Below are 25,662 nucleotides of genomic sequence, written 5' to 3'. Positions count from 1 at the left end.
CGGTTGGACAACGAGAGGGCACTTTGGGAACACGGCGGGACTGGGAAATTGGACAACGGTAGCTCAGGATAAAAACAAAAAAGAGAAGAAAACGGTTCGCTCATTTTGGAGCATCAGCAAGCGATCTCAATCTTGACTAGAAGCATACCGGCCCACACACACTTCCTCTCAATAGTCGGCCACGCTTGTGCCCATCAGGGCTAGCAACACCACTCCCCGATGGGCCCGTGGGATTGAGCTGCAGGGTGCTTGAGGTGATTAATTTCCGGAGGTCTGACCTAGCCCGTCCCGTAGGGGCGCACAAGAACAATGCGACTCGCTTCATTTCTTTTTGCGCACAAAGTAGACAGGGTGTGTCTAACAGCGCTAGCCGAACAGATATCTATCGGGACAAGCAAGGACAAACCGAATCCCTCGCGCCTCGGGGGTACCATCCAGAGAACCAACGAGGGAGTAAAGTGAAAGTCAAAGTCTACAGGTCTGGTTCTATTCTACCTTTGTTCCACAGGTGAATGTTGACTTGTCATGCGTGCACATGGGGGATACGACACTAGATATGGCAGGAAAAAAGACACGTAATCCAAAAAGAGCGTATACCACCCCTCAAAAAAGACATGTAATCCAAAAAAAAAAGAGCGTATACCACCACCCCTTCAAAAATCCGTCGTCGCCGCCCTCCCAATCCGCTCCGCGCGCACGACGCGGCCGCGGTCGAGCTCGAGGGCAAAGTCGGCGTCGCGGACCGCCTCGGCGCGGTGGGCAATCGTCACCACCGTGGAGCCGCCGAGCTCGGAGCGTAGCACGGCCTGCAGGCGGCGGGCCGTGGCCACGTCGATGGACGCCGTCGCCTCGTCCAGGATGACGAGCGGGCTGCGCCGCAGCACCGCGCGCGCGATGCCCACGAGCTGCCGCTGGCCCTGCGACAGGTTGCGGCCGCCGCCGTCGACGCGCGTGCCGAGCCGGAGGGGGCGGCGGCGGGGAGGAGGGGGTGGAGAGAAGGTTGCCGTTTGTGCTTCGGATGATGACGTTGCTTGCTCCCTCGATGCTGCTGCTGCTGCTGCCGCTGCTGCTGCCCCAGAGTTGTCACCACTGTTGTCATCGGTGGCGGCTGCCGACCCCAACACGCGCGACAGGACCAGCTCGCACTCGACGTCCGTGTAGTCGCCCAGCGGGTCCAGGTTCTCGCGCAGCGTGCCGGGGAAGAGCACGGGGTCTTGCGCCACAAACGACACGCGCCGCCGGAGCGCGTGCTTGTCGACGCGCGCAATGTCCACGTCGCCGATCCAGATGCTGCCGCTGCCGCTGCCGTCGTTGGCCCGCCGTGTCCGCCCGGATGCCACCACGGCGCCGCTTTGAGATGGGACGTGTCCCGACGACGACGACCCGTTCGCACCGTGCTCCCCGTTGCTGCGGGCTACCGTCGTCGTGTCGTCCTGGCCCAGGTCGAGTAGATCGTTGGAGCTAGCGACCCGACCGACACCACCACCTCGGCCTTGGGCGCCGTCACCATTTTCCGCCGCGACGTCATCACTATATGGCGCGTCGTCTTCCAGAGCCCTATCCGGTAGTATGGTGCCCAGCAGCGCCAGCGCGAGCGTGCTCTTGCCCGAGCCCGTGCGCCCCGTCACCGCCACCGTCGAGCCGGCCGGGATGCGGAACGACACGTCGCGCAGCGACGGCTCCAGGTCGGGCGCGTAGCGGAGCGTGACGCGGTCAAAGACGATGTCGTCGCGCGCCGTCGGCCACGAGGCCGGCGGCCTGGTGAGCGGCAGGGGAGGTGCCGCCGCCGTGGTGTCGAGGGTCCTGAGCGACAGCGAAGACGAGGCGCCGCCGCGACCTGTTGCGCCACCATCTCGGCCCGGGCTGCCGCCGCCGCCGCCGCCGCTGCCAACTTCTGGCTCCGTCTCGAGGTCGAGCAGCTCGACGACGCGCTCGACGCTGACAAACATCATCTGCAGCTCGCCGTACTTGCGGCACAGCACGTGCGTCGTCTCGACAAACGTCGCCGCCGCCGCCAGTACGAAGGCGACGGCGCCCGGCGACAGGCCCGACCACAGGGCCGTGGCCGTGAGCGCAAAGGTGGACAGGGCCGAGAGCGCGTCGAAGCGGTACGCCAGCCAGCTCTGCAGCGACCAGTAGAAGTGGTCCATCTGCTGGAACGCGTCCGTCGTCACGACGATGCGGTGCTCAAAGTGGCGCTGCGCCCGGAACGCCCGCACCGTCGTCAGGCCCTCGAGCAGGGTGCCAAAATTGGACATGAGGGGAGAGAGCGACACCATCTCGAGCCGCCGCAGCGACTGCGACAGCGGCAGGAACCTCTTGAATATGTATACAAAGGCGCCCGTCATGCCCACGGCCAGGGCCAGGAACGTCGGCGTCGTCGCCGCGATGACGCCCACGGCCGAGACCCAGGCGATGGAGTGGAAGGCCACCTGGTGCAGCTGCCCCGCGAGGGAGCCGTCGATGGTGCTGATGTCCGACGTCAGCCGGTTCATCAGCCGGCCCACGGGCGTCACGTCGTAGAAGCGGAAGGTAGCCGCCGCCACGCGCCGCATGACGTCCTCGAAGAGCCGCTTTCCGGCAGAGTAGACGATGGCCACCAGCGTCAGGTCCGAGAAGAGCTCCGCCACCGCCTGCGCCATCGACAGCATCAGGAACCAGTACAGCCACGGCTGCACGTCGTCCTGTGGGGGAGGCAGGCCAAATCGGATGTCGTCGATCCAACCGCCGCCCCCTAGCCGGGAGCTTCCTGCGTTGGAAGTATCCACCGAAGCGAATGTGTTCGGTAGGTCAGACTTGAGCAGCAAAGTCGCCTGGCCGGGTACAGGACTCATGCCATAGAGGTGAGCGCGCACGAACATGGCGCGAGCGGCGGCCGAGGTGCCGTTGCCGCCCTGCTTATAGGCCTCGCCCCAGACCTTGAGGAAGTAAAAGTATACAATATTGGAGAAGCGGTGTGCGGCAAACAAGATCATCAGCAGCACCCACAGCCACAGCCGGCCGGCCTTGACGTAGCGCCAGTAGACCGAAACCATGACGCCGCCGTGTGCGCGGTGCTCCTCCTGGATGAACTTGTCCGGGATGGCCTGGGCCGCGTTGCCGTGGTCGGCCGCGCCTTCTTCCTCCTGCTGCTGGAGCGCCGCTTCCTCGGCCGCCTCCTCGGCCGCCACGCGTCGGTGGAACTCGGCGTCCGTGTCCAGCTCGTCGGGGCGGTGCTTCTCGAGCGACGAGGCCCGGTCCGCAAACACTTCGTAGATCTGGTCCGCCCACGGCCGGATGAGGTCGACGCGGTGTGTGACCAGCACCACCAGGCGGCCCTCACACAAGCCGCCGGATGAGAAGAGCTTGCGCACAACGTGCTCGGCCGTGTGGTGGTCCAGCGCCGCGATGGGGTCGTCGAGGAGCAGGACGCGGGCGCGCGAGTAGACGGCACGCGCCAGCGCCACCCTGGCCTTTTGCCCGCCCGACAGGCCCACGCCGTTCTCGCCCACCATGGACAGGTCGCCGCCCTCAAACTCCTTAAGGTCGGGCAGCAGCGCGCAGGCCTCGAGCGTGCGCCGGTACCGGTCCGGGTCGTAGGGCTCCGAGAAGAGTATGTTCTCGCGGATGCTCATGCTCTGGAGCCAGGGCGTCTGGGCGCAGTAGCCTGCCATCTCATCCGGTACTTGGCGCTGGCCGCCAGGCTGCTGGTCCAGCTCGCCCAAGATGGCCTGCAACAGAGCCGTCTTGCCCGCGCCGACCTTGCCACACACTACCGTGAGGCCGGGCCCGCACTCCATGCAAACGTCGCGCAGCACATGGCGCTTATCCGTGTAACCGGGCCACGAGAAGGAGGCATCGCTGATGGCGAGCTTCAGCTCGCCGGGGGGTCGGGCGTCGCCGTTGGCGTCATGGTGCTGGTCTTCGCGGCCGGCGTCCTCCTTGTCCGGCTCGGCCATGAAGCTCTCGATGCGGCCCATGGCCACCGAGGCATTGACCAGCATCATGGCCAGGAACGGAAGTTCCGTGAGCGTTGTGTTGAGCGTGGCGAAGAGATTGAGGGCAGGGAAGGCGATGTCGACCGACAGCGGCTTTCCGCTGATGACCGTGTAGGCGTAGAACGATGCCAAGGGGAGAGCAAGGGCCGCAAGAGTGCCGAGCACGTTGAGCGCCTTCTGCAGTAAGTTAGACAAGACGCGGTATCGCAGCTCCAAGTTGCGCATCTCGAGAATCTCCTTGAGCCAGCGGTCCTGCCAGTCGTACCATCGCAGGTGCCGGATCGTCTCGACAAACTGCGACGTCACCTGTAGTTTTATGTCGGAGATTTTGCGTCGAGTGCGCTCGAGCCCGAGCAGCCCACGGATGAGCATGGCGTTGACGCCCTGAGCGAGCACTATCGCCAGGATTCCAAGCAGCGAAGAGGGGCCTAGCAAGTTCCAGATGAGGACCAGCGATAGGACAAAGTTGAGCGGCTTGGTGAAGAGCGACGGGAACTCCCAGAACCGCTGGGCAACCTCGTACACGTCGTTGCGCATTAGGTTGAGGATCTTGCCCATCGACGCTGGTGCGTCTTTCTGAGCCTCCTCTGGTGACAAATTGGCGCCCGCTGACCCGTTGGTACCATTCTGTCCCTCGGCGTGCTCCTGATTTCCATCCACGTCCTCCTCCTCGTCGTCCCTCCTCTGATTTACGCCCGGGAACGTAAAGGCCTTGCGTCTGATGGTCTTTTCGTAAATCATGGTGATCATCTCGCCCCGCGAGCGCTCGTAACAGCGCCTGCTGAACCAGAGCGAGAAAACCGCCGACTGCGCCGCGGCCAGGCGGAGAAATAGAGCAACGACCGCGTACGCCATGGCCACGCGCACGTTTCCCAGCCCGCCTCCGGTGCCGTCTTCCCCGTCTCCGCCCTCCCCGGTCGGTGTATCCAGAGCACCCAGGAGCTGTTTGAGGAGGACCACCTGGCCGATAGAGGCGGTCGACTCGAATATGCCCAGCACCGAGATGATGATGAGGTCTGGCGCGTTGGCACTAAGGATGCGCCCGATCACCGAGCCCCGGATCTGCCGGAAGAGAAGGTGAAGGCGCCGGTGCTGAAACTCGTAGGGCAGCAACCAAACGTCCTCTGGCTGGACCTGTCGTCGATACCCAATAGCAATGAGCTTGCTCATCCAAGAAACGGTCATCCAGTCCCAGACAGTGAAGTTGTCTTCGGGGCTGCGAAGCGTCGACGTTGGCTCTTGGTTCACAACGGCGACCTCTCCAGTGCCGGGCATTCGCGGGTCGCGTAGCGGCATCATCAAGATAATGACGACCGAGCCGAGCGTGATGAAGACAGTGATCAGGAATAGAATGAGCGAGTCCCACGAGGCCGCCAGTGAAGGGACGCCGAGGAGCAGTGCGAGTTGAGTGAGGAGCAGCCCGGACTGGATCAAGAAGACGCCCCCGGGAGCCGTCTGCGGCCGCTCAACCGCCAGGATAGCTGCCGTGGCCATGGACGGCATGGCGGACATGACCAACACCCAATCATGGTTGTTGTAGATGCTGGCCGCAACCGAGCCAGAGCCAGCGCTCAGGGCAGACAACAATAGCAGGGTTAGGCTGTGCCTGTTCCATGATTTGAATTTCGGCGGACAAAACACGCCGTCGTCGCTGTCGGCGTTGTCGTCTGCTGCACCATTCACGTGGTGGCCGTTGGTGACACGAACGCTTCGGTTAGTCGGCACGCCGGCCGAGGGCAGGGGGGAAAACGATGCTGTGTCGCCCGTCTCGGTGGGTAGCTCGTCGGACTCGGCGGCAAACGAGTGTAACCATGACGGCCGCCGATTCCAGAGAGGGAAAAGTGCATATCTTGACAGTAATACAAGCAAAGAGATGTAGACAGGAATCTGCGATATAATGCCCGTGCAGTGTTTGCCGAATGCCGCCTGCTCTGAGATCTGGTTGATAGACCGGTGTAAAATGTTAGCTGCACAGGTCTCAATTGGTTTCGGGCATTGGCTCGCTGCTTGTCTTGCGCCGCAGTTCGCCGAGGTGGGGAACCCTGCTTGGATGGCGATTGAGGCCGACAGGGGGTCTCGGGGAGAGCGGGCAACTTTGCGGTGAACTCGGCTCGGCAACCAAAACACCGAGGAACGACCTACCCAGATTCTTTGGCAACAGGAATAGCACGGCAGGAGGTTCTGCCAGCTTGGATGTGCGCCCTCCATTGCGGAGGAGCCGAAAAGAAGTTTCATCCAAGAAATGTAAAGACCATGGGTCCAGCTCGCCCGAAGCTAGAGTAGATCGAGAGATCGAGGCGGAGGTCGAAGGTTGCGATGATACTGTCGACGGAGAAATAAAAAATGAAAAGGGGAGAAAGAGAAAGAGAAGCAAGAATATCAAACTAGAGGGGATGCTGACTGACGGGTCCCAGATCTAGGCCGGGTTATAGGAGCTGTGACTACCTAGGGACGACTCGGTGAGGAGGGATGTCGATACGATTAAGTGGTGCCAACAGTAAAGGCCGCCCCGCGCAAGGGCCGGCTGACATGAGGCCAGACAGAGCGAGGGGGAAGAACCGTGGTCTCGTCCGACTGTGCGCCAGGAGCTAAACCGATGTAGGCAGCTGCGTCTCCGGCTGCAGGAGCCGGAGAAGACTTAGGGAAGGGATGCTTTTGTGTTGTGTGTGTGGAATAAGCTACTGCAAGAGACACAACACCCGCGGCTGCCCGCACAGTTGAGGGGGGCTGGTGGGTTGGCGGCGATGGGGCGAGCTTGCAGGGGTGTCGTATCAATCGAGACTGGATGGGGGAAGGGCCCCCTTTTTCCAATGCGCTGAATGACGTCCGCGGGGCTCGGAGCCGATGGTCAGCAGCGGAGAGACTTTGCAGAAGGGACGAGTGCTCTCCCAGATTGATGGAGAAGGCGTCTAAAGCTGGTTGAGAAGGCAGAGGCCGCAGGTGGCTGCTGCACTGCAACCCGCAGGCGCCAAAACGCAACGCTCGGTGGCATGGGCGACGGAGTGATTGCGTGCTATCTGCCGCTGAGACATGGAACCTTGACCGCCACGTTTCTAGACTTGGGTGGTCTCGAAGGTGAAGTCAATTGTCGCTATCGAGGCATATTGTCCAATGGAGATTGTCCAATGGAGATGGTCACTTGCGGTGGCTAGGTCCAAACGGTGGAATGGAGCGCCCATATCATAGTACTCAAACCAATCTGAAATTTGTAATTAAGATGGTTGTATGTCTCCCGTCGGATGATTACGCTTGATATCGGAGCTCCCGGTTTCTCCAACGCTAAGCAGCACCTAATGCAGTAACTTAAGGCAGTAGGGGATCGTACTCTGGTCTCAACTTCCATGCGGGATGTAATGCACACTAGGAGAGCCTGGCGGGCGATTCTGCGGTCGCCGCTGGGCGTTGTCGGGGAACAGCAGCTGGTCGGCTGCGTGAGGTTGGTGTGGAGTGTGCATGAAGTGCTGGGGCTGCTGGTGCTGCCTCACCCAGTCCGGTATCGGGGCGGGCGTCGCGGGCATCTCGACCGGCTTCTGCGGCTCCAGCCCCGGCGCCTCGAACACCTGCTGCGGCGTGTAGGGCGGCGCCTGCTGGCCGTATCCCCCAGACGTCGGGTCGTATCCCCACCCCGGCTGCTGATGTTGGCTATGGAAGGACAGCGGCGAGGGCGAGGGCGTGATCTGGTGCTGCCCCCACTTGGCCTCGTCCGTCTTCCAGCCGTGCGCGGTTGAGGGCGTGGCCGTGTGCGGCGAGGGCGAGAGCTGGTCCTTGAATGGACCACCCACCGCACCACCACCACCACCGCCGCCTGCGCCATCTATGCGACCGACAGGGAGCATGGGATGCGCCTCCTCGGCGGCGGCTCGCTTGCGCCGATGCCGCAGGATGAAGACGATCAATAAGGCCATGATAGCGACTCCTGCCACAGCGGCGCCAGCTATTATCCCCGTCTTTGCCATGTTCGACATTCCGTTGTCGCCGGTCGCCGGTGTCGGGGTCGGGGTCGGTGATGCTGGGCCGGTCGTCTGCGCCGCTGCCGCTGCCGTCGTTATTACCGTGGTGACTGTCGTGGGCGTGTTGCTTATCATGGTGGTGAAGGTGGTGGTGAAGGTGACGGGCGGGAACGTGGTTGTCGCGGCAGGAGGGGCGGCCGAGGCAGTGGCGAGGAACCGGTCCTTGGTCACGGCCATGTTGACCTTGGAGTCGGAGCAGGACGTGGACATGATGGTATAAACGGCCTGCAGGTCGCCCGGGGACTGGGTGCCGACGCACGAGGCGGTTGAGAGGGCGAAGGCGGTGCCGCCGCAGAGGCACTTGTTCATCTCTTGGTTCGTCGTGGCCGCGCAGCCGCTGCCCGCGGCGGCTGCGTCGAGGCACGCCTGGGCGGCCTTGGGGTAAAGCGAGAAGTCATTTTTGAACTCGTCGGCGAGGGCGGTGGGTGCGAGTAGGGCGAGGAGGACGACGAGGATGAGGCCTGGTGTTCGTGGTGCAGTCAAAAGTTTGGAGGGTGAGATGTTGATGTTGGCGCGATTTCGGCAGCTGTGCCGTCGCTGGAGCGGCCCCATCGCCTCAACCCTGCGCTGTGGGTTCCAGTGGTCCCCGCCGTGTGTGTGTGTGTGGAGCTTTGATTGGGTTGAGTCAATGGTGTCTGTGATGGTTCAAACTCTGGCTGGCAGGTTCTCTGGCTGGCAGGTCCGAACAAGCCTTGCTCCCGAAAATCACGACCAAAAGGAGCGACAAGTCGAGGACAGACAGATTGATGTTAGGGTCAAGAAAGGCAATTACGCAAGCTGCCGCCAGGAACGAGAACACAACCTGCATTGGCGTGGAGTGGCTTGATTGGGCGGCAACACGGGGCATGCGCTGGCTGCCTCCCATCTCAGCCCGTGCGGCTGAGCAGAGCGCCAGCTGTCTGGACCGTCGAGAGAACACACTAGCAAACAGGTGGCTTGGATGCTCGGCATTTGAAGTTGGTGCGGCCTCCCTTTTTGATCCAGCAGATCTTGGCATCCCAGAGGCTAGCCAAGGTCAGCCAACTGCCGAATTCATTTTATGGCAGTCGTGGTTATTTGCTCATTACAAGCCCCGACGCACAGGCTCTGCGCAACATCAACCACAGTTATGACCACACAAGTTCACCTCGATGCATGTTCCCCTAGAGATGGTGTACTATAAGCCGGTTAGAAGTAGATTTACAACGAGCAACAACAAAAACACTCACGGCGAGGACACGGCCGCCGCTCGGGCCCAGTACTGCCGGGGCACGTACTCGCGACGCCGAACCTGCATCCTCCTGCAGCCGGCGCCGCGCGGACTCAGCGCGAGGATCCTCTCGGCCGCCTTCTCGACTACCACCATGGCGATGGCCTGCGTGTTGCCCGTCGGCACGTCCGGGTGGATCGACGCGTCCACGACAAAGAGGTTGTCCGTCCCGTACACCCGCGTGTTCTCGTCCACCACCGCCGTCCCGTTCCCCTTGCGTCCGTCGTCGGGCTCTAGACGCGCGGTGCCCACAAAGTGCGACCCGGAGACGAAGTCCCTGGCTAGCGACGCCCCTATCGCGTTGGCCGCGGTGGCGGCTGCGCCCGCGAGCGCGAGCGTCGAACCGGGCGCGCGCGTCATGCCCAGCAGCCGGTCCATGAAGGCCTCCACGGCCGCCCGGTCGCCGTCCGTGTTCATCGACGGCGCCCGCTCGAACCGCGTCGCCCCGGCCGCCGTGATGCCCAAGTCGCCCGACGACGTCAGCCCGTGCGTGAGGTAGACCTTGAGCCGCACGCCGCCCGCCGCCGGCGAGTTGCACGTCCCCTGGATGAACCGGGTGACCCCGTCGCCGGTGGTGCCCTTGACCGACGTCCAGAAGTTGAGCCGCTGCCCGCTCTGCACCATGGCGCCTCCGAGCGACACACCGGCCCACCCTGCTTGACGCTGCCCGATATCCGGCCGATGAAGTCCGCGCTGCTGGACGACGCCTCCGGCAGGGCGATGCTGAAGCTGCAGCCATCGCTGGAGAAGGACTGGAATGTGATGCCCGTGCTTGGGTCCGTGAAGGCGCTTGACGATTGCTGGGCGACGCCTGCGCCTGCGCCCCAGGCCATCGCCACGAGCGAGCTGGTAAAGAGTGACTTGACCATGATTGCAATGAGTGTGGTAGGTAGTCAGGAATAGGGAAAGTGGTCAGGCCATCCGGGTGCAAAGCCCGTTAACGAGTGTTAGGCTGAGCTATTTGGACGGGATGTAACCCTCGTGGTACCGTGAACGGTTGAGGGAGAAGAGGGAGGTAGACGGTGAAAATTTCAGGCCTGTGCCTAGGCTTATGTCCTCGCGGCTTTGGCGGGACTCGGTCTCTTCGGAGCAAGGATTGCTCTATAGAAACAACCAACCTGGTCGGGAGATCGCCACGGAGGCGGTGCCTTGGAGACGACCCCTGCCTAGCATCTTTCAGAACGACAGTGAGCTCCGGCTTTCCCAGGAACAAACGAGAAGCAAGATTTGTCTGATGCGACTGTCCATACCAGGCACGCCAGTCGTTGGGTCCACCGCGGCTACGCGGTTTGTACAGTCCACTATAAATGAGTATCTGCCATCCCGGGCGTTTCCTTCGGAGTAGGTGGGCATGCCTGGTTAGGAAAGTCGATGAGTGTCTCGGGATTCTTTCCGGCCCGCCTTGCATGTCTTTTCGGGGCCAACGCCGTCGATGCTGGGGTCCTTTGACGCTATCGTTCCTGTTGACAGGCGACAGGGACCAGCCTCCAGGACCAGGGGTCTTGACGACAGCCGAAAGCCTGGCGCACCCACCCGGATGGGTCACTAGAGACGATAGCCGAGATGTGAGGAATGTCGTTCCATCGATTCGGCTGCCAGTTGAAGAGGCGAAATTTTTAAATTCTGGGGAAGCGCTGACTTGGGCAATTCGCAATGTCAACCCTCCGCAAGCGAAGGCGACGTGCCGTCGAACCTCATCTCTTCACTTCACTTGTGCGGTCTTCGGAATCAAGCCCGAGAAGCGTCTCCCTATTCTCGATGCGCCAGGTCATCCACCCGCCGCATGAATCTTTACTAGACTAGGGAGGCAGCCACTCTTGGGCTTCATGCTCCGGGTTCCGTGCTCGGCCACGCTCGCAAACAACGGGCAGTGCCTATGTTTGTGGTTGGGGCTCTGGTGGGTCTGCGATTCTGCCTCGGACTTGGGCGCTGTTTCTTGGAACTCCATGCGTGAAACAAAGAACGGATGCCAAGAAGATGCCGTCATTACAATGGTAAGTTCTCGTGACGGCGTTTCTCTCGGGAGCCGTGTCGCGACTCGAGAGCCTCGCGGTTTGGTCGGATGTGGGTGCAGGCCTGGACTTGGGCAGCACCAGCACCTAAACTCGACAAACACGTGACGTCACTGACTGGCAGGCAGCTCAATGGAAAGCGGCCACATTCAATCGACAGCATGGCAAGTGGGAGCTAATCAATGAAAAATGGACTTTTAGGAACTCGGCTGGACTTCTTTGGTGTCGTTACCTGCAGGATCTATCCGCTAAAGCTATTCGAATCGAGTAATTCACTTCCGAGTTATGCTCCATCACTGGATTCGACCCCTCACTGCTGCATCTCAACGAGACGTGGTGTTTGGGGTCGTGGTGGGGTGGCCCAAAATGTGGTGACAGCATGAGACTGAGAGACCCTCATCAAGATAAACTCAAACGCTGTGATGGGACAAATGAAAAGTCGACTTTTGCTTCCAGGCCGGAAGAAAACATCCGGGAGGGCCTTTTGCAGCGCTTGCGTCGCGTGCGAATCTCATCACAAACCCTCAGCCAAGACTGATCGATAACCCTACTAATGCGGACCTCCTCCTGCACATTCCGCACACCCGCTCTCGTCGCTGTCGCTCGTGATTCCTTCTAGCGTCTTTCCATCGACCGTCGGATCTTGCAAAGGCTGCTGCGAGCAGGACGCAAGTCGGACACATCAAGATCATCCAAGCGGCCCAAACGAACACCATGTCCCCAGGGTCACCCGTCCAGGGCGGCAGCCCAGCAGCGGGCCACGAGACCACACCGCTACTACCAGCGCCGTCGTCGCCATCGGTCGCCCTCGCCCGCATCCGCAGCATACACCGTCGCGGCTCGCAGGCATCCGCGCCCTACGACGACGCGGGCCCCTCCTCCTCCTCCACCTCCCTCCTTGGCAGGATCCCCCTCCCCAAGACCCTCCAGGCCATCCCCGCGCCCGCGCTGCGGCTGATCGGCCTGCTCGTGTGCGTCAACGCCGCCGTGTGGGCCGCGGCCGGCGTCGTGCTGCACTTCCACCCGCCGCTGCTCTCGTCGGCGGTGCTGGCCTACATGCTAGGGCTGCGGCACGCGCTGGACGCGGACCACATCTCGGCCATCGACCTGACGACGCGGCGGCTCATCGCGGCGGGGCAGCGGCCCGTTGCCGTCGGCACCTTCTTCTCGCTCGGCCACTCGGCCGTCGTCGTGGCCACGTGCGTCGTTGTCGCCGCTACCACGGGCGCCCTGCGCGACCGCTTCGACGACATCTCGCGCGTCGGCAACGTCGTCGGCACCTCCGTCTCGGGCGCCTTCCTGCTGCTGCTGTGCGCCGGCAACGCCTGGGTGCTGTGGCGGCTGGTGGGAAGGCTGCGCGTGGAGCTGCGCCGCCGGGGTCGGGAGGAGGACCGCGAGGACGGATGTGGGGCGGCGGGCGGGGAGCAGTACCGTGATGTTGTGGATGTTGTTTCAAGCGGCGCCCTGCCGCAGTATCAGGCGGTCCAAGCGGATGCGAGTGCGGGCGCACCATTAGAGGGAGAGGGACACGAACCTGCGGCGTCCGGCGTGCAGCTCCCGGTCGAGGGTGGCGGTATCCTCGCCGTCGTCTTCCGCAGACTGTTCAAGGTAGTCGACCGGCCCTGGAAGATGTTCCCGCTGGGGATTGTGTTCGGTCTGGGTTTCGACACGAGCTCCGAGATCGCCATTCTGGGCCTGGCTAGCATCCACGGAGCAGATGGCACGAGCCTATGGCTGATCCTGATCTTCCCTATCCTCTTTACTGGTACGCACTATCCTCCCCCTTGTGTTCCGCGTCTCCGAGCAACTAAAGTGACAAATGGGCATTCCGCCAGCCGGCATGTGTATGCTCGACACTACCGACGGGGCGCTCATGATGGCCCTGTACACCTCCAAAGCCTTTTCCCGGGATGTCGTCGCCATCCTGTACTACTCGATTGTCCTGACGGCCATCACCATCTTCGTCTCAGCCTTCATTGGCATCATCCAGGTCCTCTCGCTCGTCCAGAACCTCCTTGAACCGGAGGGCAGGTTCTGGGACGGCGTGAGCGCCATCGGCGACAACTTTGACATCATCGGCGGCTGCATCTGCGGCGTCTTCCTGGTGGTCGGCGTCGGGTCCATCCTTGTTTACCGGCCGTGGAGGAGGCGTGTGGAGAGGAACAGACGGTGTGCTGAGGCTGATGCACGTACCCAGTCTCAAGCTCTGGCTACCCCTTTGGATGGGTAGTGTCATTTGTGTTTGGGAGTGTTCTGACGGTGTGCCTATAACAACGCGCGTAGCGTGTGACGCTCCTGGAGTCGAAAATGATATGAGAACATTTTGTCCGACAAATACCTAGCTGCGCTCATATACTCTACGGTTTGGCGCTCGCTAAAGATACGGGTAACTCGGATAGGATCATCAAGGTCGCTAAGCGGTCTACTAATATAATATCATATGGCTACTCAACAGGTCCCTTCTTAGCCGAGGCCTCATGAAGGCGCTGGCCTCGGTACAAAAGTTTCTGGGACGGGAAGGGCGACGGTCGTGCTACCGCTCACGACCCTAACCGGCGTTCCCCACGCGGTAGGCATGCTGCTGGCCTGCGCCGTGGCCGGGATAGGCTCCGCCCCGCTGACCAGCGTGGGCCCGGGGATCCTATACGTCGACAGCGGCCGGTTGACGTCAATCAGAATGCCCGCGTCGCCTCGCCCGTACATGGCCGTCGGCGACACTCCCTGTCCGTAGCCCACCGCGCCGGGGCCCCAACTTTTGGCACCGCCGCCGCTGCTGCTGTCGTTGCCCGCCTTGACCCACAGGTTGATGCACTGCGGATAGTTCTGCGCCCCGTCGCTCTTGGCCGCGTAGTGCAGCGCGATGAGCTCGTGGCGCAGCACGTACGGCCCCGGCGCCAGGCCCCGCGGCACCCGGACCTGCCAGCTGTTGTTGCGCTCGATCAGCACGTCCGAGACCCAGCGGCCAGGAGGCGCCGGCCCCCCTCGGCCGTCCGCCGTCGTGGGGCCTAGGAGGACCGGGGAGCTGTTGTCGATCTTGAAGAAGCGAAGGTCCCCTTTGTCGACGTCGGCGCACCCGCCGCCACCGCCGCACCTCGCGAGGTAGGACAGCGCGGGCCCGACGTGCGACTGCGGCCAGCCGTTCCACTGGATGTGGATAGCGTCGCCCGGGCTGACAGGGGCGTGCGCAACGGCGGGCAGCCCGTCGCGGTGGCAGATCATGTCGGGCGAGGTGTAATTGTCCGGGCTGACGAAGCCGTCGTCCGGATTCCGGGCCGACCAGGCGACGACTTGGGCGGGCGGGTTGGCGAGCCGGGCGGGGACATCACCCGACTTGGCGTCGTAGCCCCGGAACATGCGGCCGTTGACGATGATGTAGGCGATGTGCGAGTGCGCCAAGGCCTGCCCGGCGAGGATGGTGCATGATATGGCAATGGGGGACAGCATCTTGGGCGAATCGAAGAAGAAAGGTCTCCCCGCGTGTGCTTGGGGACCCGAGTAGCTTCTCTGTCATTCCCTCGGTATTGCACGGGGTTCAAGGGATCTATATCTGGGTAATGACGGGATCCTGACCCCGTATAGTATGGTGGCCTTGATGCGTGGCGCTGCTCAAGCCTGTATTGTTTCTGGGTCTTTGCCCCGGATTTCCCAGAACAGTCAACAATCGCAAGGAGCAAGTGTGCGTCGCCCGAGATGGAGCGGCAGGATTGATGCTAGATTGAGTATCGATGAGCACGTTTTCGGCCGTCATCCCGGCGGTGGGCCGAAAGGAGAGCCCTTCCTTGGTCTACGTTCAGCCACGGCCGAGCCAATAACCCCATGTTGGAGCGCGGCTAACTACAGGCCTAGATGGGACAAAGATTCCATGGCGGAGAGAGAAACACCGGGCTGGCAGGTGTTGATCTTACCCAGATGAGCTTGTGATCGCTCGCCCGCGACAGATGAGGATTATTAAAGACAAACGGGATTTGTTCCCTGTAGAAATGCAATTTACATGAATGCTTTGGAAGAACCGGGGAAGGCAGCCGCGCAAGGGGCAGCCGGCAGCCATCCAACCAGAGCGCGGCACAACACCATGCCGGGTCGCGGGCACGGGGGGGTCTGGGGCATGCACGCGGCCTTTGTTTGAGGGCTGGGCTTGGCTCAGGCGGCTAAATAGGTCGACACCCGTCTTTGCTTCCCGCCCCCCTCCGGTCCAACCGCGGCACCTCAATGCCTTTGCTGCCCGGCCATCACGGCCAACCAACCAGTCCTAACCCGCGCGAAATCCGGGGTGCATGGGTGGTCCGTGATCAGCAGCCTCCCCCCTGCCACCAGGACAAACGCCACGGCGGGAGGTCCCGCCCCGGATTCGACCGCACAGGTCCCTGGTGGCCCTATGTATCTGCGGCGACGACTGAAGACCAGGGGTTATTCCCCAATGACACGGCCGCCCCACGCAGATCGGCCGGGAATACCACACAAGTAAGGCGATCCCTACCACGGAAGGGATGTGTAGCCCGCTTTCTCGGCGCTTCTCTCGGCTAGGAGGGTCGCATTTCCGTAGCGGCCGAGACGGGGGCGGACGGGTTGATGAACGCCAACGCCGACGCGGCCGTCAAGCAAAGGATAAATAAGGAATATTTTCCGAGGCCCTGGGAGACCGTCTCGTGCGGGCTCCCTCGGTTATCCTGCTGGTTCAATACACATGGCTGGGAGGAGGGCTGCAATAGCTGTGCTGCCAGGGTTACTACGATTGTGCCGACTGGCAAGGCCGCGGGTAAACGGGCATCTCCTGTCCTGTGTCTCTAGGTCTCAGATACATTTTCTGCCCCTTTCCTTATTAGTCTTCCTCTCTAGTAGTGCAGGACCACGACAGCGAGTCACCAACCACGCTATCGCTTTTGTTCCGCCCACTCTCGTCTTCTGTGACGTTTCTGTTCTCCAACTCCATTTCCGTCTCGATGCTCGCCCTCAAGTCTGCCAGGCAGGAGACCTGCCTGTTTGGCGAGAGGATACGAAGTCCAAGACCTACACTTTAGGCCAAGAACCTTTTGATATGCTTAAGTTCAGCGGGAATTCAGATTGGACAAGGTCCAATTTCCCCATTGACAACATCACCACAGCCAACCAATGCCGGCTTGCCAAGCCGGCACCACGCCGAGTTTCTCCCAGAGCAGGGAGGGGAAAGGAAAATATGGGGACAAGATAAGGAGAGACGCCTGTGGCACAAAGTAAAAGAATGATTGGTGGGGAAAGAATGACAATGTGAAGAGAGTCCAAAGACGATAGGAGGAGGGAAACTATGAGAAAGGGGACATTATGGCTGGACGGAGAGGTACGGAATAGGTAGGGAGGAAGGGGGAGAACATGTTAAGGAGAAAAGTGACGAGAAAAAGGGAGAAAAAAAGGAGAAAAATAACCAAACAAACGAACAGCAAAGGGTATTAAAGAAAACACGCTCCAAGCGCAATCCAAGAGCATACGAGAACTCGCTAGCCAACCTGTCAGCCGCTTCGGAAATAGGCAATCATTCCTTCCAGTCCTCGTCCTCATCATCCGACCCATCCTCTCCACCCGCGCCCGTGTAGTGGGATCCGCTACCTTCATCCCTCGCGACCAGTTGCTTGATGAGCTTGCCATCAGGCCGGAGCGCCGCGTACATGCCCGGAACCACAGCCATTGCTGGCCCCCCGGTTTTGGCCACCGCCAGAGATTTGAGACGCATGAGCTGTCTTCCGGCCATGCGCCAGACAAACTTGTAGCCAGTGCGATAGAACAACTTGAAGGCCATTGACGCTCGCAAAAGGGCCCATTGACTGTCTTCGGGGTGCCAAAAATGCTGCTCCAGCATGCTAACGACCTTGGAGTCGGCCAGCGCCCTGTGAGCCGTCTTGTCAGGCTGAATTGCGACCCACTCGTCATAAACTTCCAGCACCTTGCGCCGATAGTCGGAATCTGCGCCGGTTTTACTGACACCCTCACCAGTACCGACCTCGCGCATCGACATCGTCTGCTTCCACTTCTTCTCGACGTTGCAGATGTCTGTCTGTAGGCTGGTTAGTAGCGCCTTGATAGGCTGAGACTCCATTTTGCTGAACTCGTTGTAGAGCTCTGTGAGGTCGCTGTCGAAGTGATACGCCTCGCTGCTGACATTATCGGCCATCTGCCCGCTTCCGCCCTTAGACGGTGATACAAAGGGGCCACTGACGCCCGGCGCCATCTTTGCACCGCTGATTGCCTTTTGGAATATTCCCAGCTCTTTGTCGATCAGTGGCTTGGCAACTGAGAACTTGAGGTAGTCAATTATATGTTCGGGCTTTTTATGACGATGCGGCCAGTTTCCTTCCTTGTATAGAGGCAAATCCAGCTCATTGGGCTCATTAAGGTCGTTCCTCAGTTTTCGCCACTGTTTTGCCGAAAACTCGATCCCCTGCTTGGATTGATCGACAAGGTTGCTCAAAAGCGTGCTGAGGAGAACAGCGCAGTCGTCGTACACGTTGCGTCGCTTGTAGCACAGCCTCTCCTTGAAGTTCGTGCAGATACCGAGGTGGTTCTGCCGCATGTTGAACAAGAAGCTACGCTCGATCAACTCCGAAGTGGCCGTCTCCAAGCCATGTTCCTTGACGAGGTCATCCATTTTGTCCTTGATCTTGCTTAGGTACCCCCTCTCGAAAAGGTCGGGCGCTCGAGGAACGGGAGAGTTGACGAAGTTCTTTACGATGGCTTGGTCCCAGCATACCCAGGCCTTATCTCCGTCATAGTCGCCCCCAGAAAGCTTGTCGGCAAGTGCCACCCGCCCCTTGCGGGGAAAGACGATGACATCTTTCAAATCCTTGAGAGCTGGCTTGAAGACGGCCTTGACCTTTTGAATGTCGCTTATGTAGTGGGCGGGAGAGCGCGCGACCAGCAGCTCAATGCCGTCAAGCAGGGTATCGGCAAAGTCGTCGACCTGGAACTTGCTGGAAAAGCACATGTGCACCTCGTCGGGTTCCAAGTGACCCCCAAAGTCCACCACCATGTATGCATAGGCGGATTTCCCGACGGTGATGTTGAGCTTCTCCTTCAGAGTCTCGCACTTCTTCTTCTGAAGCACCCAGGCAAGGTCTTGCAGGTATTTTTGCTTTTTCGGATCGAAGCCGTGATCTAGCATCATGTTCATCAACTCCTCGTCTTTGTCGGGACTGCCACCCAGAAACGGAACTTGGCCATGACGAACGCGTGTGTCGCGGTTAGAAGAATTCTCGTGTACCCACTGCCGATGCTGTATCGGCCTGTTTAAAGCAGCCCGAAGGCCCCCGAGCTCGGTCTGTAGATTTTCCCCGAGCAAATCGCCAACGGCGGTCCGGAACGCATCCTTGTCTCGACTTCTGTCTTCTAGCACTGGGAGGAATTGGAGGTTCAGGCGGGCAGAACGGAGCTCTGATGCGTGGCTGCGTACTTCAAGTGTACGCTGGTCGGGATCACCGATGTCGCATTCCCATTTGCGCTGGGAAGGGTACGTCTCGATCCAGTCCTCACCACTGAGGTCTTCGACATCAATGATCCACATCCCTTTGGCACTACCAAGACGCCCTTGAACTGCGCAGGGAACAGTGACAAGGCCAAGGGTCTTTTGTATCTTTTGAGCAACGGAGCGAGACATCAACCCGACACCATCGTTCATGACGTTTCCTTGGGGCGAAAGGAGGTCCTTTGCCTGTGCGCGAATCTGATGGGGCTCAAATGTGACCGTGGGATACGTTGGACTCAGTCCTGTGCAGGTCAGTAAAGTGAACGTCGTCTGCAAGCAGATCTGAGCACCCTAGAAATTCGACATACCAAGAGCGATGCGGGAGAACAGCTTCAAGTATGGTTGACCCTTGTTCTTCTGCAGTTGGAGGAGCCAGTCTAGCATCCGAAACACAGAGAGGCGAGTTCTCGCGACAACCTTCTGATCTTTGGGTGGCAAGCTGTTCATTGGAGATGGGGTCTGGAAGTCATGTCCATCAATAGCGAACAAGTAAGTCCTGTCTTTGAACACTGCTTTGGCCGAGTCTCGTCCAAGGCTCAGGTGGGTTGCAGGTTTTTTATACCCGGCATCCTTGGTGTAAAAGGCTGCCCACTCTCTGCCAGCAAGCTGATGAACCCCCCGCGCAAGCCACTTGTTCGCAGCCGTACGCGCGTCTTTACCTCGAAGCGCGGGTGGGACGTTGGTCGAGTTGGGTGATGGGTACAGGACCTCGAGGAAACGGTCTGATCCGAAGCGCCTGCTCAGACGGTGAGAGTCGTCAAGCTTCAGGGGAGACATCCTAAGTTTAAATAGCGGACCAGGAGCCATGTTGAAATCCAAGGTGGCTGAAAGTATAACGTTCTGGCCTCGACTGTTGAACGAGCCCAGCGCGGCAGCCCAGGCATCGGAGGAGGGCTGTTCCGGAAAAGCACGGGTTCGGAATTCCGGGCGTTGATACAGTACAGACCGGAGCGTCTTCTGCTCCTTCCAGCTGTTGTCATAGAACATGCCGTTGACCTCGCACAGATCAACTCCACAGTGAAGCGCGACGCGGCAGACCTCCCAGGCGACCGCCAAGGGTGCGGCTCGAAGCCAAGGGGGGAATTTTGCTAAGAGGAGTTGAACGAGGTCAGATGAGGGCATGGCAAGTGTGCCGAGATAAATGGCACCAGAAGCCATGGGTGGAAGGACTTACGCCAGACCAAATCCAATCTATCTTGCAGCGTATTGTGTGATCGTACAGGGCTCGGTACAGGCTCTGATATCATGCGCGCTTGCTCGGCCAATACATCCACGAGCGATCCAGACCACGATGAGGAGTACGTCGGGCTAGCCTCCGCGCTGCGACTAGAACTTGACGAGGGCGAGTGTTGGGGCTTTGTGCTGATGGCGGGAATGCGCGTTGGCCTTGATACGACTGCCTGCTCGGCGTCCCACATGGCCTGCAGTTCATCCAGAGACGGCTCTGCGTCTGAAAACCGGCTACCCGAACTTGGGGCTCTGACCTCGGCTCGGGGTGCCATACGGGCGCTCTTCGACAACCTTGAATTTATCCGCTTTCGCTCTTGGCTGGAGGCCTCGACAGTTGTCTGGGTGTCGAATGGCTCGTTGTCGTCCTCATCGGCCGAGAACACCGCTGAGACATTGGTGAAGGCGGAGGCTAGCGACGTGCTACTCGTATTGGCCGAGCGGTCGCAGTAGGAAGAAGTAGAGACTTGCATCGTGGGGGGTGATGGTTTCCTGGCGGTGGCAGAAGGGGTAGGATATTCTGGCTGCGAGCGCGGATCCTGGGTGCTAGAGGGGCCAGAAAACGACATTGACTTCGTTGTGAAGCTCTCTCGGACCATGACACTGTCGAGGTCGCTGTTGGCCTTCTCCAATGTCAATCTCACACCACCTTCGCTTCCGCTACTCTTGGGCCTCTTGATACTCTCGTCGGATAGGGTCTCATCGTCAGACATCCGCTTGGCCCCATGTTTGCGGGAGGTGGAAAGACCGGGGGCGCGCCTCGCTCCGCTGCTTCTCTCAAGCACTACGCCATCGCTAGCAGCCTTATTGAATAGCCTTGCCGGACGCTGCGGCATCTGTTTCCGGTGCTCAACCAGAACGTCTCGGAGGAGCTCCTGAAGCGCCTCGACCTGGCAGTCATCTCGCGCGCGATGTGGATTGGTAGTGGCGGCCGGAAGGGTGCGTGAATCGGCTCGCGGCTTCGGCACCCACCCAGATAATGTCTTCTTGGCCCTTATATGGAATTCGCGCAGGACGAAGTCGATATCTCCTTGGTGGTACTGGTATTGGAATTCGGACCATATTTGATTACAACGGTCCCCGCTCTGGTCTGCGTGTTGTTTTCGAGAGGACGGGGTAGCGGCGGGGTCGGGAGCGATCAGGCGAAGGCCAATGCCGGTGTTGAGTGACTGGAAGACGCCGTTAATCTTGGCTCGGACGGCATCGACGTTCTGCTTGGTAGGGGTGGACGGCGGTTGGCCTCGGGTGTTGGCGAAAGACCGCGCAGCCATGGCGACTGGGCCAGACGCAGGCGGTCCGGGTCGATGACGACAGCAGCTATGTACCCATGCGGGCGGGAGGCGAATGGGAAGCTCTAGCTCGACGGGGTCTGGGCTTGCCGAGACAGCGAACCCAGGTCGGCCAACCTGCGCCAGTCGTGTCAGCAATTAGGTGAAGGGAGCGGGAGCGGCCCGTTGGACCAGCAAATGCAAACAGAGGCCCACCGAAAGAGGGGAGATGGAACACGGGTCGGAGGTGCGTCCTTGGTGGAGAGCGATTGCTAAGTCTCGCACCAGCTGCCGCGGCGGTCCTGTCCTTGTGCTGTTGGCAGGGAGACGGGAGCGGTGATGAATTTTTTGTCGGCTCTCGTGATGAACTCCGCGTGATCAGCTCACCAAACCCTCAGCCTGCCCCCAGCCTGCCCTCAGCGCGCCTGGGCGGGAGGGCGACCATCGCAGCCCAGGCTGCCTGACAGGCTGCAGGGTGGCAGGCTTGCTTGACCCTGGTTGATGGATGGGTGATGAAAAAGCACAAGATGTGTGTTGTGCGGGGGGTGGCTGCGGCGGCACAGGCGGGCGCAGGAGCTTGGCACCACACAAATCCATGGTGCAACGTCCGTGCACGGCCCGCACTTTCCGCCCCACCCAATTCGAGCAGGGTCAATCGGCGCAGCTTGGCAGGCTCGCTGCGACGAATCAAGGGCGCTGACACATGGACCAGTCTGCGGCCCCCGGCAATTGCGCAAGCTCTGGGCAGCTCACCCCCGCTTTGGCTTCCAAGACGGCGCCTTGAGCTCCTCAAGCTCAACCACCAGCACTCGGCATTCTGTCGTCACGTCTCCACGGCTGCCTCGGACTTGTATCGGTGTTCAAAACGGACTTCCTCCCCCTTCGCGCCCGCTGGGCTGGCATCGGGCGCAACCACCCACCTGTCTCTGCTCTGCCGCCTCCTTGCTTTGATTTGCGCCTTTCCTGGGGCTGCCTCGGGGGTCCCGCAGATATGTCGGACCACAACGACGCAAGCCCAACCGGGATCGATGACTTGACTCCCGAAGAAGCCAGTCGCATCATCCACTCGCACAGGAAAGTCCGATATGGTAGGCCAATGTCCCCTTAGCCTGTGGTAGCGTCTCAAGTCCTACGCCTGGCTTAAACCCTCCCCCTGGCCCTGCCAGACAGCAGCACCGCTCCCCAGGGGCGCCTTTGTAACCAATTCTGCCCGTGCTCGCATGCAGCCACCTTCTTATATCTCGTCCCCATCTGGCCCCGTGACGGGCCACTCACGTGGCCGATCTAGATGGAGCGTGGATGCCTCGTTCAAAGCCCAAACGCAAGCTAACCAAGCATGCTCCAACAGGAACTGCTTGTTGGCCATGCCGCCAGCGCAAGGTAAGAACAATGTCTTGGCCAGTCCCTGAGCCGGCCCGCCCCGTGCTGTGCTCGGGCCCGCCGTGTCCCACACCCCCAGCCGTAGCTCAACGACAGCGACGCCACAAGGTGTAATCGGTGGGGTTGCTAACAGTCAGTACACCAAAAGGTGAAATGCGATAACAAGCAGCCCTGCGAGAACTGCGTCAAGCGCGACCATGCGCAGCTGTGCTCCTACAAGCCTAATCGATCGGGCGTCCGGGGCTCTATGGCATCAGATACCGCCTCCTCCACCACACAGGGCAAGAAGCGGGAGCACTCCCCGGACGAGGACGACGCCCACCACAAGGCACAGGACATCAGGACCGAATCGAGTAGTGAGATCACTGCTGCCTATGGTAAGCCATCCATGATGCCAGGTCATGAACGGTGGCGACAATACTGACGATCCTTGGCCTTGCCTTGCAGCCGAGCCTGAGAACTCTGAAGTGTCCAGGTATCTCGGCCAGAACAGTATCCCTGCCATTCTCCGCGAGCAACTTCCTCAAAACGGGCAGCAGGAGGAGGTCATCCATATTCGCCAAGAGATGCGATCTATCCTGGGACTAGACACGTCCGCCCCCTTTCCTCTCATGTCCCGCAGGCATCTTGATCGAATGACAATGGAGATCGTCTCTGAGCTCCCCTCTGATAGAGAGGTCATGAAGTTTGTTGGCCCACCTTCGCCAAGTCCAGGCGGCTGCATCCCAGTGCATGAAGAGGTCAACGCTGACATCCTACACTCTAGATTGTTCCGGACTTACAAGGAAATCCCACAACAGTTCTGGGGGTTTGTTATCGACATTAGCGAGCTCGAGTCCCGCTTGATGATCTATCTGGAAGACCGTGCCAAGAATGCCAAGTCCTCCAACAAAACCACGAAGCCGGTTTCGGCATCATGGCTCGCCATCCTGTTCGCCATCCTGGCCGTGGGCTCACAATACCACGAGTCCCCCTACCACGTCCGAACGGCAAACTCGCAGAAATACATCCAGATATCCTTCCACTTTCTTCGCATCAGCAATTTCTTGCTACGGTATGTTTGCCACGTATTTTACCGTCCAGAGCCCATATTGAAGAGAAGCGGTTCTCTGCATTTACGCATCGAAATATCGCTGACCTGCCTAGACCGAATTTTGACTCCATCCAGGCTATGCTCATGACCAGTTTTGTTCTTCTTAACGACATGAAAGCAGAAGCCTCATGGGCTCTGCTTGGTCTAACATGTAGACTGGCTCAGTCGCTCGGTCTTGACAAGCACCCGCACCTCGACGGAAAGGAACCTCCCGAGATACTCCAAAAGGAGACGGTGAGGAGAAAGCTTTGGTACTATCTATGCATTTGTCTTCTCGTACAGCCCGGTGTGATGGCCTTAGCTGACATGGAAATATGCTTTAGGTGGAAGTGCGTCTGGCATGACTCTCTTACATCACTCTCATTCGACCGGTGCGTATCTGCTCCTCTTCTCTCCGCTAGGCAGCGCCTCTGCAAAAGTCGCGTCAAATCACACGTGCTGACCCCTGGGCAGCTCCCCAATGACGAACGCGGGCGCAAGTCCCATACCAATCGCCAACCCTGACCCTGGTAACTGGGAGTACCTAGAGGGCATGTACCACTTGTGCAAGATCATCTCGCAGCGCCTCAACCCAGAAGCGCTCGCTGCGGCGACATACGAAGACATTATGGAGAACTGCCAGACAACGGAGGCAATTCGTGATAAGATGAAACCTCAACTCCGCAGCAAGGAAGCGTGCAAGTCGGCCCTCGACCGCCTCCACTACTTTGCCATCCGCCTACACACCTCCTTCATCGTTTCGGTTTGCTGCCGGCCAGCACTACATCGGGGTACATCCACACATGACAGCTCGGGTAGTAGTACAAGCACTAGTGACAACAACAGCCACGGTCCTGGCCATTCAGGTGGTACCAGCCTAAGCGGCTCGCAAAAGCGAAAGCTCGCGGACAAGTGCAAACGTAACCTCACCGAGACGGTGCGCATGTTCCTGGCTATGCATCAGCTGTCAGTGATACCAACGCGGTCGTGGGCCTTCACATACCATGGCCTCTCCTCGGCCGTCCTGCTCGGCATCTTGGGTGAGACCAAGGCGGACCCGGAAGTTCGCCAGCTACAAGGCGACCTCATCTCGGCACTTTCGGCCACCGCCGCAAAGGAAGCCACTTCACCAGCCGCCAACATCACTCCCTCTGACAAGGATATCGAGCTGTCAGGTCCGCTGTCGCGTGCTCTCATGGCACTCCGCAACATCTACGACCACGGCTCCATCACAGGCAACGGCGCAGGCCTCCGCAAAGAGCTAGCCAGTAGTGGCTACGCCTCAGGCGCCCGCACGCCGCTCAAATTTGGTGTCCCGGCGCCGCAGCCAGCAGGAGGCAGCGGCCAAGATCCGCAGCAACAGCTCCTCAACAGCGTCTCGACCACGCTGGACCCCCACCAGGATGCGGCCCTCGCCATGGCGACAATGCAGAATGGAAATGGGCTTTCCGAGTTTTCCAAGTGCGTCGCTTTCATCTCTATTCTTGCCCCTCCACTATCTCTCTTTGTTCTTTCTGGTGTCGCTCATTTGAGGAAAGTGTGGTATCTGCGGTTGTGGTCCAAGTAGCCCGCTTTCCGTGCTGACATTACACTAATTTTGTACTCTTTTCGTCTTCCAGTAGCATGACCTTCGTCCCACAGATGCAGGACGGCATCATCGATCCCGCCGTCATCGACCCCTCCACATATATGTCACCTATGGACGTCTACGATCAAATATTCTGGGGTAGGTCTTGTTCTTGTGTCTACTCCCCAACCTCTATCCGCGACTTGCCCTAACAAGACCTCTCCCCCCAGAATCTCCGGACCCATGGAACACCGGAATGGACTCGATGAACTTCGACTTCCTCGCCCAGCCGCCCCCGGGTCAGCCCCAGCAACAGCAATTTTATTTTTAACCGACACAACTTGTCTCGATTCTAATATTTCATGCTTGTTTTACTAGAGAATGACCCACGATGATGATTTTCGCCTCCGC

The 25,662-nt window shown here is 59.9% G+C and overlaps 7 protein-coding genes across 7 annotated transcripts; 3 read left to right on the top strand and 4 right to left on the bottom strand.

The window, feature by feature from the left end:
* Nucleotides 1–248: 248 nt before the first annotated feature.
* GGTG_12673 (multidrug resistance-associated protein 6) lies at nucleotides 249–6,449 on the bottom strand. Its single transcript, XM_009230574.1, has 2 exons — nucleotides 6,120–6,449; nucleotides 249–5,915 (listed from the first exon to the last, which is right to left on the bottom strand). The coding sequence occupies exons 1-2, from the start codon at nucleotides 6,210–6,212 to the stop codon at nucleotides 654–656; spliced, it is 5,355 nt and encodes a 1,784-aa protein (XP_009228838.1). The 5' UTR covers nucleotides 6,213–6,449; the 3' UTR covers nucleotides 249–653.
* An 860-nt stretch (nucleotides 6,450–7,309) lies between these two features.
* On the bottom strand, nucleotides 7,310–10,105 carry GGTG_12672 (hypothetical protein; the record flags this gene model as incomplete). The annotated part of the gene is made up of 4 exons (XM_009230573.1): nucleotides 7,310–8,596; nucleotides 8,760–8,976; nucleotides 9,196–9,815; nucleotides 9,881–10,105. The coding sequence occupies 4 exons, from the start codon at nucleotides 10,103–10,105 to the stop codon at nucleotides 7,310–7,312; spliced, it is 2,349 nt and encodes a 782-aa protein (XP_009228837.1).
* A 1,343-nt stretch (nucleotides 10,106–11,448) lies between these two features.
* Nucleotides 11,449–13,722, top strand: GGTG_12671 (hypothetical protein). The gene is made up of 2 exons (XM_009230572.1): nucleotides 11,449–13,013; nucleotides 13,084–13,722. Exons 1-2 carry the CDS (start codon nucleotides 11,963–11,965, stop codon nucleotides 13,476–13,478), a joined length of 1,446 nt encoding a protein of 481 aa, XP_009228836.1. The 5' UTR covers nucleotides 11,449–11,962; the 3' UTR covers nucleotides 13,479–13,722.
* GGTG_12670 (endoglucanase-4) lies at nucleotides 13,646–14,744 on the bottom strand. Its single transcript, XM_009230571.1, has one exon. The coding sequence runs from the start codon at nucleotides 14,690–14,692 to the stop codon at nucleotides 13,724–13,726; it is 969 nt and encodes a 322-aa protein (XP_009228835.1). The 5' UTR covers nucleotides 14,693–14,744; the 3' UTR covers nucleotides 13,646–13,723.
* A 713-nt stretch (nucleotides 14,745–15,457) lies between these two features.
* GGTG_12669 (hypothetical protein) lies at nucleotides 15,458–16,266 on the top strand (the record flags this gene model as incomplete). The annotated part of the gene is made up of 3 exons (XM_009230570.1): nucleotides 15,458–15,709; nucleotides 15,773–16,004; nucleotides 16,088–16,266. The coding sequence occupies 3 exons, from the start codon at nucleotides 15,458–15,460 to the stop codon at nucleotides 16,264–16,266; spliced, it is 663 nt and encodes a 220-aa protein (XP_009228834.1).
* Nucleotides 15,878–21,756, bottom strand: GGTG_12668 (RNA-dependent RNA polymerase). The gene is made up of 4 exons (XM_009230569.1): nucleotides 21,449–21,756; nucleotides 19,912–21,370; nucleotides 19,046–19,825; nucleotides 15,878–18,979 (listed from the first exon to the last, which is right to left on the bottom strand). The coding sequence occupies exons 2-4, from the start codon at nucleotides 21,233–21,235 to the stop codon at nucleotides 16,755–16,757; spliced, it is 4,329 nt and encodes a 1,442-aa protein (XP_009228833.1). The 5' UTR covers nucleotides 21,236–21,370; nucleotides 21,449–21,756; the 3' UTR covers nucleotides 15,878–16,754.
* A 268-nt stretch (nucleotides 21,757–22,024) lies between these two features.
* On the top strand, nucleotides 22,025–25,662 carry GGTG_12667 (hypothetical protein). The gene is made up of 10 exons (XM_009230568.1): nucleotides 22,025–22,320; nucleotides 22,581–22,612; nucleotides 22,761–22,989; nucleotides 23,060–23,297; nucleotides 23,379–23,666; nucleotides 23,759–23,956; nucleotides 24,029–24,076; nucleotides 24,159–25,145; nucleotides 25,304–25,410; nucleotides 25,482–25,662. The coding sequence occupies exons 1-10, from the start codon at nucleotides 22,224–22,226 to the stop codon at nucleotides 25,580–25,582; spliced, it is 2,325 nt and encodes a 774-aa protein (XP_009228832.1). The 5' UTR covers nucleotides 22,025–22,223; the 3' UTR covers nucleotides 25,583–25,662.

This window comes from Gaeumannomyces tritici (genome assembly GCF_000145635.1).
Source record: "Gaeumannomyces tritici R3-111a-1 unplaced genomic scaffold supercont2.9, whole genome shotgun sequence".
NCBI classification, from domain to species: domain Eukaryota; kingdom Fungi; phylum Ascomycota; class Sordariomycetes; order Magnaporthales; family Magnaporthaceae; genus Gaeumannomyces; species Gaeumannomyces tritici.
This window is presented reverse-complemented; position numbering and strand designations above follow the sequence as displayed.